Here is a 14,880-nt window from a genome sequence, read left to right as displayed (position 1 = left end):
GTATCATGCAGCCCCTCTCAACCTGCTCATTTGAATCAGATGCTCACATTCAGCCTGATTTTTGGCTTGAAAAATCTTCTCCAACTCAGCTTTCTGCTCTGCCAGTTCCCTCTTAAACTGGTTCCGTAAATTCTCCAATTCTGACTGGTGCTTTTCAGATAATTCTTTGCGTAGATTTTCTAAGCATAATTCTCTCTCCGACTCCCAGTCTCGCTTCAGGGTCTAATTTAAACAAGAAAAAGGAAGATTACAGTCAAGGGTGGATTACCTGCGGTAAAGAAACTCACACTGCACAGGCACCCACCCCGCCCCCAGACTAATGTTACTTTGGAGATGGTCCCACGGTCTAGTTAATTCCTACTGACTACAAGTAGCCAAGACAGAAGCTACTACAAAGCAGATGCCGAAGAAAGGGCAAACTGTAGATGGACTCTTCTAGAAGCATAACGGTCTCTGAAGACAAACACGGGCTGCACAGCAGATCCAGGACTCTTGACCCAGCCAGCACAGTCCTGGGGCCCTGCACACACCAAGACCCAAGAGAGGGGCCTACAAGCAGGCTGATGGGCAGAGCTGATGCATCCCGCGCTTCCTGCCTGCTGAGAGGCCAGGACGGCCTGGTAAGCAGGATCCTCTGCAGCTGGTGCCCACAGTTGCCCACAGCCTTCCACCAGAGTACACAGCACCGATGTAGGCACCACCACCTGAATCCCCTATAAAGCAGCTTTGGGGGAGGGATGGGGACACTGAGAAACATCTGCAGAAACACGCTCGTTCTCCTGCACCAAGACCCAGGACTCCTCCGCCATCTCCTTACAAAGGGAGGGGGCTACGGGAGAAGGCCCATCATGAGGATGCTGCAGACGGCATCGCCAGCCGAGGCCCTGTAGTGGACACCGTGTCACTGACACCGACACACCCTGAGTACCCGACACTGTCTCTGTCCCATCATCCAGCACTAGCTGGGCTCACACGGGGCTCAGTCCACCAGATGGATCTGCCCTCATCATTGTCCTTCTCCCCCAGCCCTGCACCCCGACACTGCTGCCCACTCGGCTTCCCTAGGGCACTGCCAATGCCCCGGCACATGTGGCCTGTTCAACAGTTCAGTCCGTCTCCACCTCCAGCGAGCGTCACGGCACAGTGCAAGGTCTGCAGGGACTGGTGGGCAAGAGTCAGGGACAGGACGGGCACCTTCAGCCTCCGTGAGAAGTCAACGTCCCACAGGAAAAAAGCTCTTCTGACAAATACAAACTGTATAAATAAGAGAAAGCTTGGCCTCCAAGGAAAAGGTGATGCATTTTCCATCAGCGCATCCTGTCAAAGCTCTCACTGGATATTAGTTGAGGGTTTTTTAGGGAGTGGTGAGTCGGCGGGCTGGAGAGAGGAGGAAGAATATACATAGAATTACATTTCCTGATCAATCATAAAAAAAAAAAAAATAGCATACCTCAATTATCTGGACGTTTTTCTCCACTTCTGATTCTAGCTTCTCCTTCAGCTCAGCTGCAATGAAAACACAGAAGTGGCTCAGAGTCGGCAGTGTCCAGCCGCCTCACACCCGGTCCCCGGAGACAGGCCCCACCATCTGCTGGCTGCTCACAGGGCAGCATCGCTGATGAGGCAGACCACAGCAATTCCTAGCTTCTAAACAACACACTGTGTGCAGGCCAGAACAGAGAAGGAGAGTCCAGTCACGTACGTCTGCCTGACGAGCAGGCAGAGTTGGCTCCTGACTCCTAGGTCACGGGTACCCTGGCCACAGGAGACTCAGGGCCTCCTTCTGTCTGGTACTGACTCTGGACCAGACTCCACGCCAGGGACTGCAGTTGGGACAGGTGAAGGTAATTCTAGAACCCAACAGCTCCTCACCCAAGAGGGAGGAGGTACAAGGAGACTGGCACAAGCGCACCATGCCACCACGGAGCCCCACAGAGTGTGGTATCATGCAGGGGGTGCAGGCAGGGGTGGGCGTAGACCAGAGGGCCAGGATGTGCACCTGGAGGGATCTAGTCAGCAGGTATAAAGCCAGGTGGCACAGGAAAGGATGGAGGGGAGCTGAGGGGGTGCCTGGGGAAGCAGAGGATGGAGCAGGAAAGAGGCAGCGCCCCCTACAGGGACAGTCCTGCATGGCCCCTGCTCGTACCCCAAAGAACAAGATGGACTAGTCCGCCCTCCAGAGACCCCAGGCCCCAGGGCTCACACAGGGCAGCTGGTGAAGCCCATGCCCTTCTACAGTCCCTGCACAGCATGCCCAGTACAGAAGGGGCACACGGTTCTACAGTCCCTGCACAGCATGCCCAGTACAGAAGGGGCACACGGTTCTACAGTCCCTGCACAGCACGCCCAGTACAGAAGGGGCGCACAGCACGCCCAGTACAGAAGGGGCACACGGTTCTACAGTCCCGGCACAGCACGCCCAGTACAGAAGGGGCACACGGTTCTGCAGTCCCTGCACAGCACGCCCAGTACAGAAGGGGCACACGGTTCTGCAGTCCCTGCACAGCACGCCCAGTACAGAAGGGGCGCACAGCACGCCCAGTACAGAAGGGGCACACGGTTCTACAGTCCCGGCATAGCACGCCCAGTACAGAAGGGGCACACGGTTCTGCAGTCCCTGCACAGCACGCCCAGTACAGAAGGGGCACACAATAAAGCCTGTTTTCTATTTTCTTTAAAAACAGGAGGAAAATGAAAACATATACACATTTGCTTGCATCCACAGCATAAGCAGCAGGGAGCATCGCAAGAGGCAAAGAAAAGCAGTCACTTCTGGGTGAGAGGAGCCTGGGGTGGGGCCGGAGTGGCACTGCAGCTTGTCAGCCTCCCCCAGTAGGTGCGTGGCTTCTGCTGTGAGACAAAAGCTGAACAGAGAAGCAGAGAAGCCGGCCTAACACCCTGCAGGGGCATGGGGCGACAGCCAGCCGGCACAGAGTCCTTCTCAGGGCGAGGAAGATGTTCTGAATTAGGCTGTGGAGACGGATGCCCAACCCCGTGAATACACTCAACTGCACACTTCAAAGGGCTGAACAGCATGGTGGCCCCACTCTGCCCGGTGCCCCAGGTGCAAGGAACAGTGTGGCACAGGCTGGGTAAGGCTGAACCGCAGACACAGTCTTATCAAAAAATGTGAACAGAGACAATTCCAGCACCGGAGCCAATCAGCTTCCAAGGGCAAGATTTCGAACATCAATACAGGACCACTGGAGGCCTCGGCAGAAAGCAGGCACACAGCAGAATGGACAAAGCATGCCTGCACCCGCTGCACCGGAAGCAAATGCACACACACGCTGACAGGCTCGCGTGACCCATGCACAGGGACACGTAGAGTGCCAGGGCAGCCCACAGGCAGCTCCCACAGCACAGGGGCCGCAACCCCTGCGTGGAGAGGGGTCTGGAACAGAAATCTGTCGGTGAACCCTTTACGTGGGAGGATCCAAGGGAAGTAATCACCTGCTTCCCAAAACGACAAACAGCAATCTGTACTTCAGAAAACATGCACACAGACTTCCCCGAGACATCGCCGAGAAATCCGTCCAGCCAAAGGTGTGTCCTACCTGCCTCCTGCCCGCACTGGAGCGCCAGCACCTCCCTCTCGCGTTCATGCTGCTCCCGGATGCGCGCCAACTCGCTCTGCTGCCGGCTCTGCACCAGGGCCAGCTCCTGGGCGCGCAGCCCATTGAGCATCTCACGCAGCTCCGTCAGCGCTGCCTCCTTCTCCTTCTGCAGGTTGGCCTGCGTGAGCTCCAGCTGTGCCGTGTGCATGTTGCTCAGGCTCAGGCGCAGTGCTTCCAGCTCGAGGGCGTGCACTGACTAGGAGGTGAGACCTACGGTGAGGCCAGTGACCACGCAGACACACCCCCATAGGCGGAGCCTGGTCTGGGGCAGGGTGAGGCCAGTGACCACGCAGACACACCCCCATAGGCGGAGCCTGGTCTGGGGCAGGGGACGCAGTGTGCCTCTTTCGTAACATTCTGTGCCACCCCCTACCACAACTCCATGGCACCCACTTTATGACAAATCCCTCCTACCTGGTAGCCTCCCAATCCCCAAAACCCTACCACGTCCTGAGAGGAGGGACCCTGTCCGATGTGAGGGACGGAACACTGTCTGTGAACAGGAGCTACAGCGTGTCTTCAGGCCTTGCCAGGGGGACAGTCTGAGTGGCAGACACTGTGTCACCTGGGTCTGGAGCTGCATCTGCTGCATCTCCGCCTCATGGGTCGCAGCCACCTGCTGGAGCTCAGCCCGCAGCCGTGCAGTTTCATCCTCGTTCTGACGCGTCGGGGCGGCAACCTCCAGCTCATGCCCTTGCTCACACGCCTGGGAAGGAAAGCAAAGGGTATGGCCCAGATGGCTCACGTGGGGAAATACAACTACAAACTAACTATGGAAAAATACTCAACAGGATTAAGAGGAAGGCTGCAAACCCTACTTCCACCCCTCAGGGGGTGTGTAGTACTGGGCAGCCACTCACCTCCCCAAGCTGGTTAGCTCATCAGTGAAAGGATGAAAGTAATAGTTACGTGAGAGAAATGTGTGTAAAATGCCTGAGAAAGGTGGGTACTGATAAAAGCTACACAAACCTGAAGGTGCAAATTTTAAAGATCATTTCACAGACACTAAATCAGCAAAAGCAGACAATAATATCATTGATCTCAATGTTACGGAGATTATGATGAAACAAATGTAACCAAAAGCCAATGACAAACAAAAAAATGTGTTTTTTAATTTGTACACATTAAGGTTCACTCTTTGTGCAGTGAAGTTCTATGGATTTCCAGAAATGCATGATGTCACGTATCTACCATTATAATATCATACAGAACAGCTTCACCGTCCCAAAAAATCCCCTACCTTTACCCACCCCCCAAGCCCCTGGTAACCACTGATCGTTGTATTGCCTCTATAATTTTGTCTTTTCCAGAAAATCATACAGCTGGACTCATTCCATACGCAGCCCTTGCAGACTAGCTTCTCTCACTCAGCAGCGGGCGCTGTTCTTCACCTGTCCTGGCACTGCCTGGCTGTTCGTTCCCTTTTATCCCTGAGCAGGTAGTTTGCATTGCTTGGATGTGCTACATTTGTTTATCCATTCATCTACTGAAGGACATGTTGGTGGCTTCCAGTTTTCAGCAATTACGAATAAAGCCGTTATAAACACCGGCTTGCAGGTTTTTATGTGGACGTGTTTTCAAATCAGTTGGAGAAATCCCTAGGAGTGTGATTGCTGGGTCATCTGGTAAGAGTGTTTAGCGCTGTAAGAATCTGCCAGTTGACAAATGAGAGCTCCTGTCGCTCCACATCCTTGTCAGCATTTGCTGTTGTCAGTGTTTTGGATTTTAGCCATTCTAACAGGTGTATTCTGTTGTGACCCATTAGGTTTCCACGTTTCACGTGTTTGGTGAAGTAGAGGGCCAATGAAACGAGGGACGCTCTCAATGAGATGGCTTCACACAATAGCCACAACACTGGGCTCAAACACACCAATGAGCACACAGATGGTGCTGGACCAGCAGCCGTGCAGCAGGACCAGGCATCGTTTCACTCTGTTACAAGACAGGTCGCCAGGAGCTGGAGCCAACCCCGCGGCAGCGATCAACAACGACAAATGACGTGGCGCACCTTTGCACGTGCTTACTTGCCATCTGTGTATCTTCTCTGGTGAGACGTCCATTCAGATGTTTTGCCCATGTTTCAGTAGGTTGTTTCCTTATTACTGAGTTTTAAGATTTCTTTATAGAGACAAATTCTTTATCAGATTTGTGCTTTGCCAATATTTTCCCCAGTCTGTGGCTTTTTTTTTCATGGCTTATGTTTTTATTCTCTTATCAGTGTCTTTCACAGAACGAAAGTTTTTAATCTTGATGAAGTCCAACTTATCAAATTTTTTTCTTTTATAAATCATGCTCTTGGTGTCATATCTAAAAACTAATCACCAAACCCAAAGCCACACAGATTTTCTCCTACATTTTATTCTAAAAGTTTGAGTTCTGCATTTTACATTTGACTATGATCTACTTTTAGTTACTTTTTGTGCAAGTTCTAAGGTTTGTGTCTAGGTTCTCACTAATAACTTTTTAACTTAAGAATTTAACTAAAAACATTATATTTACTCATTCTTAACATAAAGATAGACTGTGCATAAACAGATACACAGTAGATTTGTGGTATTAAAATGTAACCGCTTCATCTAAAACAATAAAATATTCAAAAAATACAAAAACAAAAACAAACTCAATACCGTGAGAAATGATATGTATTGAAAATATACCTGTCTCATGGAATCCACATTTTCTGGAGCCATGGAGGCTGGATGAACCCCTGAAACCATCGCCAAAGTGTTCTTAAAACCAAAAAATACCCTATCTTAACTAGTAAAGAATGTCTGCCCTGAGCATTGGGCTCTTTCAAGATTTAGCTGTATGGGATCAAACTGACAACAGCAACTAGAAAGATTAGATAAGAAAATTAGGGAGCAGTAAGTTTATGTTAGTGAGGAAGAACAACTCAGAAAAGGAGGGTGAGAATGGCTGCACAACTTCAAAGATATAATCGGCGTCACTGCACCGTACATGTAGAAACTGTTGAATTGGTGTATGTTCTGCTATGCATATTCTCAACAACAAAAGTAAACTAAATTATGAAAGAAATACATCTGATTAGAAATCACCCTGCTGACACTGCACATCCCAGAATCCTTACAAGCATGGAAAAACCACTTACCCACCAACACAGATGGGGGCAGTTAAAGCAACGGGCACAAAATATGTACAGATGTTAATAGTTACTGAGTTTGGATGCTGAAAAAAAGAAGGTCATTCATTTCTTGCTATACCTTTCTGTATGATCCAAGTTCTTTAATAAATGTTTAATTTTTATCATAGAAATTTGAAAAGATTTTTAAAAATTTTATGACGGGGGCATTAGGACAGAAATGTCAAAAGAGGTTCTGTCTTAAGTTTACTAGTACTGCCATAACAAAGCAGCACAAAGTGGGTGGCTTTAAAGAACAGAAAATCATTTTCTCACAGTTCTAGAGGCTGAAAGTCTAACTCAGAGTCTCAGCTGTGACGGTTCCTTCTGGGGCCCTCTCTCCTAGTTTCCCACAGCCGCCGGTAATCCTGGTGTTCCTTTGCTGTTTGTAGAGGCATCGGCCTCCATCATCACGTGCTGTCTCCTGCGTGCACGTGAGTGTGCATGTGTGTGTGCGCACGTCTACTCCCCTCTACGACACCAGTCAGGAGGGATTAGGTTTAGGACCCACCATACCGTGAAACGCACTGATCTTCATAACAAAAGAAAGACCTCAATATCCCAACAGGGCACATTCACAGGTACAGGGCCTGGGGTTTCAACATATACTTTGGGGGGATACAGCTCAATATATAACCGGTTCCCGGGGGAACGGGGTGATAATGAAAAAAATGTTGGGAAGCACTGGGTTAGTCAGAGTTCTAGACATGCCACCAAAAGCACACTGCATGAGAGAACAAATTGATAAACTGGACTTCATTAAAATTAAAATTTTCTGCTCTTTGAAAGATACTGTTATAAGAATAAAAACAAGCCACAGACTAGAAGAAAATATGTACAAAGCTATACCTGATAAATAACTTATATTCAGAATACATAAAGAACTCTCAAAATTCAATAGGAAAATAAACAATCCGTTTTAAAATGGTGGAAAGATTTGAACAGACACTTCACCAAAGACATAAGAACGGCAAATAAGCACATGAAAAGAATTAACATCATTAGTCATTAAAAACCAAAACCAAACCTGTTGCCATAGAGTCAACTATAACTCAGGACGGAGTTGAACAAAAAGACGGAGTAAAACTGCCCCACAGGGTTTCCAAGGAGTGGCTGGTGGATTCGAACTACTGACCTTTTGGTTAGCAGCCGAGCTCTTAACCACTGTGCCACCAGGGCTCCCATTAGTCACTGGGAAAAGACAAATTAAAACCATAATGAAATACCATTACCCACCTATGAGAATGGCTAAAATTGAAAAGACTGACCATGCCAAGCGTTGGCAGAAGTTGGAGGAACTAAGACTTGCATACAATGCTGGTGGAAATACAAAACGATAGCCACTTTGCAAAACAATCTGGCAGTTCCTTAAGGAGTTAAACCTAGAGAACCATAGGATCATGCTATTCCTAGGTATTTACCCAAGAGAAATGACACCATCCATCAGGTTGTCAAAAATTAAAATTGTAACAGGCCATGTGCTGGCAAGGCTGTGGGGACACAGGCAATCTCATACACTGCTGACGGAAATGCCCTTACGGAGGATAATTTGGCAATGTAAAACAACACTACGTACACCTTTATCTTTTGGCCACTTCCAGGAATTTCCCCTGAAAATTCACTTCTAACAATACAAAATATATGTGCACAAGGATATTTACTGCAGTATTGTTTATAAAGCAAACTGTTGAAACGACCTAAATGCTCATGCACAGGACAGTGGTTGAGTAAGCCATGGTACATCCACTCAGGAGGGCACTACGCAGCTACCAGAAACGAATGAGGAAGATCCCTATGAACTGACATGGAGTAATTTCAAGGTGTACTACTAAGGAAAAAAAGCCAAGTACAAAAATTACCCGTAGTATGCTGCCTTTCATACAGAGAGGATATAAGAAAATATACATGTATTGCAGCAACAAAATAAATATTGATGATGGATTAAAACCCATAGAATAAAGTAACTGAATAAATAAGTAAATTGAGGAAAAGGGACAGCTCTTCCTTACCTTAGAATACCAATGATTATATGTAGATGGAATGAGGCAAACAGAATGTGTGATGCAGTGAATATGGCCTTTCTAGCCACGGTCTTTTAATTCCCACAAAATGATTAGGTGGGACTATGCATGCAGGGTGTTTGTGGCCCTCCAAGGGGACTGGACAGCTTTGCTAACACAAATAAAGGTTCATGGAATCCTTGCAACGGTAGGACCATGCAAATAAGGTACACGGAACCCTTGCAGGGGACTGCTCAGTTTTGCCAACCCACTAGGCTTAAAGGGAGCCAAACCCAGAAGCTGGGGCAGGGGGATTTCACTACCATCAAGAAGAAGAGCCAGGAGCAGAGAGCATCCTTTGGACCCAGTGTTCCTCCTCTGAAAACCTCCTAGACCCAGAAGATGGAGAGAGTTGTAACACTGAAGACACCGGAGATAGTGCAAGATGGCAAGAAGTGGCAGCAAGCACAATAGAGTCCAGCAGCAGAGAAATGGTGGCAGCAGAACCAGGAGACCAGTGCAAGACGGCACGGTGGGCTTCCCAGCCCATGGAGCAAGGCGGCTACGGTGGGCATGCCAACCCATGGAGTGAGACAGCTGAGTGCCTTCAGGCAGGAGGCTTCCTGGTGGAGTGGCATGCCTCCAGGCACTTGTCTGTGGAGCTAAAGAGTTTTGTAACACTTGCCCGAGCAAGTGGGGCCTGAGCAGGGGGGCTGGAGCCAAGAGCAAGAGGCCAGGCTCAAGCAGGGCCCAGCAGAAGAGGCCTGACTGTGGGCGCGGCTGGGAACAAGCTGTCCTGATTGAAGAACTGCATCCTGAGTTGTTCTTGTTACCTCCGAGTTGATACTGATCCTGAAATTATAACCTGTTACTTCCCTAATAAACCCCAAAATCATGAGTATGGTCTGTGAGTTCTGTGTGGCTATCGCAATGAATTACTGAACCCAGCAGAGAAGCAGAGAGTGCTGTAGGATAGATGGCTGGTGTCAGAATTGGTAAAACGGCTGGTGAGAGGAGCTGTGTCCGACCTCCATCTCACGGGGATCAGCTTTGGGCTGACGCTGATCTTGATTCTCCTCCCCTCTTGTGAAGCTGGACGAGGCAGTCTGACCACCCACCATGTTGAGAGAAAGTACCACGAGAAACAGGATATTTGCAGAATGTGAAAGTATCTCCCCACAACATACTTAATAACTACAAATGGAAAACAGTAACTTCACTACCAGGAGACAAAGAAGTAAGGCAGCACCTTAACTACCTGGTCAGTTAGCACAGCCAGTAAGGAGCCATCAAACACAACACCTGGGGCTCCCGACTGGCCACACCCACAGAGCACACCACCCCTTCTGCAGTGTTCTTGCCAAAATCGCACACGAGAAGACATCAAACAGACCCAAGCTGGTGGGCATTCTACAGAATAACTTTTCAACAGAGTACCAAAGGGCCCTGACCAGCTGTTCCCCAGGAATGTGGAAGCACTGCGGCAAATCTTCCAAGGTTTCAGAAGAAGTCTGAAGTCCAGGTTTGTAGATAGGACATCATTGATTTTATGTGCTGGTAATAATTCAATTTTCTTTAGTAAGGCAGGTCAGACACACCATGACCTTGACCCGAATTCTGTTCTCGGCCACCACTTTTCCTGCTCCGTCTAGCAAACACCTGCCTGTTCACCCTGCTGCACCCCTCACTGAAGCCCGAGGACAGCCCCACCGAGAGCAGACCTGGATGCACCAGGAGGCCGCACAGGCCCAAGCCCTCGGTCCCCACGCCCACTCACCAAGCTCCTACCACCCCTGGCCATGAGGAGCGCCCGCAGCTCTCAAGGCCTCGAGCAGCAGCCAGCTGTGGCACCTCCTCGGCAACGCACCATTCCCACAGCAGCAGACATCCCGGCCCTTCCCATCCCGTGTTCATTAAGAAGGAAAAGGACAACAGACAGACTGCAAGTCAGTGGACCTGCAATACATACGTGAATACACAACTACTCACGAGGAATTTACACATGTAAAACTCTGATTACCAGGACAAGTGTCCATACTGAAACCTGCCTTCAGACAGTCCAATCCAAAAATGCTGAAAATCACATAATAAAGATAAAACATTAGGAGCAAAACCATAAAAATGTACTTACCTTTTGCGAACTAAAATAAAACTCTTTCCCCACTTTTGAAAGGTAAAAACAGACTAGAGACCACTTCCAGGAAATTATGCTAGGGATAACCAGAAGGTAAGCGAAACGGTAAAACACAGCGCTGCCTGCATTTACCTGAGCCACAAGTGCCCCTTCTATCTTTTCAGGAGTGTCACTGCTCAATGTTCCTTTCCCAGCCTCCCTTTCTCTGAGGAGACCGCCGTCCCCAGCGGCTACCGGACTCTCCTCCGGGACAGGCGCATCGACAGTCGAGCCCTTCCTCTTCGCCGTCTTTTTCTTCGAATGCGTACCGTCACCTTTTGCTTTTCTCTGTTGGAAGTGAGCAAGCTGCGCAAAAACGTAGACAAGTAGTAAAGGCAAAGATAGGTGAGAAAAAAGCAGCAGCACCACAGAGTCAAGAGACTCGTGGGCAACATGAGGCTCTGGGGCTGGGTCTGTCCACTCGGCCACACCCAGCCAGACTCACGTCAACCAGAAGAACACCTTCCCACAAGCACTGCCTTCATCGATATCTAGAACGCTGGGATTCAAGTTTAGAATTATACCCAAAGAGTCTACTAATGAGAACCGGTAATTATGCCTCAACACAGACAAAGGAAAGCAATACGCTGGTTGGCAGAATACCTTTGCTAGCCTTTGGCAGTTTACAGAAATATAAAATTTAAAAATGCATCTATTAAAAAGACTGATAATATAATCAAGGCATACTTAAGGTTTAAAGTTACATCAAAGGTTAGTCTCTCCTGTTTTTGCCCCCATTTTTCCCCAGTTGAGGAAACACGTAGCCTAGCCAAAACTGCCTAGCCATAGATTCCGAGACAAGGCACAGAAATAGCAAAAAATTAATTAAGCCAGGTCAATCTAACGTTCTTTATGGAATCAGATGCTCTATTTTTCACGACACAGCTCAACAAAGCACAAGGGACCTCCCAGAATGTCGCCCATCGGAAGGCGCAACCCAGCTCAGTTTTGAGTCCCATTAACACTTACTCAAGAGGATAAGATCTAGCATCGGCCCTTTCCTCCAAATGACAGCTGCGGCCATAAAAGCAGATGCATTTCACGAGAACAGTGACAGTGACAGCAGTGCAGGATTTCACGGACACGGGGAAACTGCGTAAGACCATTTAGGTGGGAACGATCAAGGGCAGACTGACTTCAGAACCAGCCTATCTTCATTGATTCTCCTGCCCTCCCTTCAAACCTCACCTCTGCAACAGGTACACTCGAGCGGTTTCTGCGGCACAGTCCTTATTAGGGCCTGGGGTAGCCCAGAAAGAGGCAGCTTATTTCTTCCTGAATGGGTGCTAATCTCCCATCCCCACTATGAATGCTTCAGGAGGCACTATGACATACACTGACTAAACACCTGCCAGCTTGGGGAACAGACACACATTAAGTGCCAGGCTCATATCCAACTCCTGGCCCTCTTGTTTGCCAGACACACACACAGAGAGAAGGGAGAAAAAAGGTGCCACAGCAGCCTCCCTTTCACAGGCAGCAGACAGGGCCGCCCTGCCCTTGCCTGTCACACTGTTCTCAGATACTGCGCCATCACCTCCCACACCAGCTCCTGTGCATTCCAGGTGGATTCCTCAGGGGAAGGAATGTGCCCTAAGCACCTCCTGTTAGATGGTCCACATGAAATCACCAGCATCTGACAGTGTTTGACCTCAAACGCACAGCAGTGTATGGATCTGCCAGGGCTCAGCTGTGTGGTGAGAGGCCCTGCTCATTCCCTGACGGGGTGTGGCAGGCTCACATCTGCAGTGCCCACGCTGTCCTCTCCACCTCTAGAGCCTGGGTCACCTACTCCACATTTCTTAATCCCTACAATATGCCCCCAAAACAGTGAGCACCCAAGCAGCCTTTAAGTAAAAGCTGGCACAGAAGGAGGTGATAAAGCACCAGAGCTCGGTGATGCATCAGCCACCCTGCCCTGAGGCCTCTGGAACCCAGGAGTCTTGCTCTGAGTATCTGGAGCTTCTCAAGGAACCCCAACATGGAGGGGGGCGGGGAGCATGGGGAAGGAGGAGCACTTCCCTGGGGAAGTCACTGGCCTTTCTGCTCCTCCACCTTCCCCTACCCAAGGAGTTCCACCTGGGCCCCCAGGTAGCTCCCAGGCCAGATCAGGAGAGGGGCTCCTGGAATGTTAACACAGAGGAGAGTGATTCCCCAGGGAGCAAAACAAATCACGCATTCCTGGAACATCCTGTTGTTGCCTGCCCTTGAGTCTATTCCATTCAATTTCGACTCAAAGCGACTCTGTATGACAGAGTAGAACTGTCCCATAGAGTTTCCGAGGCTATAATCTTTAAGAGAGTATATCGCCAGGTCTTTTCTCCCGCGGAGCCACTGGTGAGCCACTGGTGGGTTGGAACCACCCACCTTCGGTTATCAGCCCAGCGCTTAACCACTGAGCTCCTTGGAACGCCAGAGAGGCACATTTTTCATACTAAATAAACTGTAGAATTTCGAGGGAAATGGAAATCTGAGTGTAGTAGGTTTGTATGGAGGAGCCGAGCCCCCTGCAGGCTGAGGTACCTCCCGCGGGATGCCCTCTCAGACCAGTTGGGCTCCACCCCATCAGGGCCGCAGCGGAGTTACAGCCCCGTTGTCCCAGCACCAAGAAGCCTCTAGCAGCTCCTGGGCTCTGGGGAGGTGGAGCCCAGGGAAGTGGCTGCGCAAGTGGCGTGGAATAATGAGCGCGCGCCGTGGTCATACAGCGTCCTTGACCCCTGCAGTCTTTCTGCTTTCCTGTCTGGGTGCGGGGCTGTTAGGCAGGGCGGCTGCCGCGCTCCTGTGCCACCGAATTCCTTAGGGCACTCTTGCGAGCCGGCCTGACACCCCGCTGAGCCCTCCGAAAAGGCGGCCAGGGCAGGACCCACGCGATCCCGTTTCCAGGGAGACGCGGAGAGGCGGGGCGAGCACCCGCGCGGCGGCGGGAAGAAGGTGACTCCACAGACCGGAGGATGCAGCCCAGAGCCCCTCCTCTCTCCTGGAAACTAGCTTCCCCCGCTCCTTCGTGCCGAACCGAGAGCCCCCTCCCCAATTTCGAAGACCAATTCCGCCTCCCCTTCCCCAGCCCCGGGTCGTGCGCGCCAGTGCAGGCGCAGCCCCACCGCGGCCCGGCGTCCCCCGCGCTGCCCTCTTCGCGAGCCGCCGCGCGTCCCAGCCGCTGATTGGCTGCGGCCGCGGCAGGGGCGGGCCGGGACAGAGGGCGGTGGATTCAAGATGGCGGCGGCCGGGAGGCGGCTGCCAGCTGAGCCGGCAGAAAAGGCAAGACCTCGGCGACGGTCCCGATAAGCGGTGCCCGCTCCTAGCAGGGGGCAGTGGCGGGCACCGGGGCCTGCTCCTAGGACTCCACGCCAGGGCAGCGGGAGGGGAAGGAGAACACCGCCGTTTACCTTTGCTCTCCCGGCCTCCACCTTTCTCCGCCGCTGCTCCTGCTCATTTTCTTCCATCTCCCTGCGGGGCTCCTCGCAGGCCGCCCGGGAGGTGGCGGGGCCGACGCGGCGCCGCGGCCACTCTATTTACACTCCCTCCCCCTTGCCTGCGCTCGCCCTCCCCCCACGACAACTGTCACGCAGCCGTGGGCCCGCCCGCCCCCGGGCGCGCGCCCCGGCGCCGCGGGCTTCCGACGCCAATCAGGTGGCTGCGTTCCCACTCTGGCGCACGCGCGCTACCCCCCGCCCCTGGCAGGGGCGGTGCAGCCTAGGCGGAGCTCCGCAGCGGTCGCCTGCTCACCGGCCTCCGATTGGCGCTGTGGCGCTCCGCCTCCCTCGGCGTAGAACCAATGAGTGGAACGCGAAGGCCGCGGAACTCTCTGCGGTTGGTCGAATTTAAAAGACCCTGACTATCGCGAAGGCTGGGCGCTGGGGGCCGAGCCGGCGAGTTCGCGCCGCTTTTCCCGGGCACCTGGGGTCGCGGGTTCCGCCCGGGCCAGCGATGTCGGGGCGCGCCCAAGTGCTC

At 51.3% G+C, this 14,880-nt stretch overlaps 1 protein-coding gene across 3 annotated transcripts in view; it reads right to left on the bottom strand.

The window, feature by feature from the left end:
- PCNT (pericentrin) overlaps positions 1-14,491 on the bottom strand; it is a 147,037-nt gene extending 132,546 nt beyond the window's left edge. For 2 of the 3 annotated variants that reach the window (XM_064279604.1, XM_064279605.1), the window contains exons 1-6: positions 14,316-14,491; positions 11,023-11,235; positions 4,183-4,323; positions 3,558-3,813; positions 1,451-1,506; positions 48-222 (exon numbers count right to left, since the gene is read on the bottom strand). In XM_064279604.1, coding sequence (XP_064135674.1) covers positions 48-222; positions 1,451-1,506; positions 3,558-3,813; positions 4,183-4,323; positions 11,023-11,235; positions 14,316-14,372 — 898 coding nt within the window. In that variant the 5' untranslated portion in view covers positions 14,373-14,491. The remainder of the gene's footprint in view (positions 1-47; positions 223-1,450; positions 1,507-3,557; positions 3,814-4,182; positions 4,324-11,022; positions 11,236-14,315) is intronic. The other variant, XM_064279606.1, reaches the window with a different exon arrangement.
- Between the last annotated feature and the right edge of the window lie 389 nt (positions 14,492-14,880).

This window comes from Loxodonta africana, chromosome 2 (genome assembly GCF_030014295.1).
Source record: "Loxodonta africana isolate mLoxAfr1 chromosome 2, mLoxAfr1.hap2, whole genome shotgun sequence".
Taxonomy (NCBI): domain Eukaryota; kingdom Metazoa; phylum Chordata; class Mammalia; order Proboscidea; family Elephantidae; genus Loxodonta; species Loxodonta africana.
This window is presented reverse-complemented; position numbering and strand designations above follow the sequence as displayed.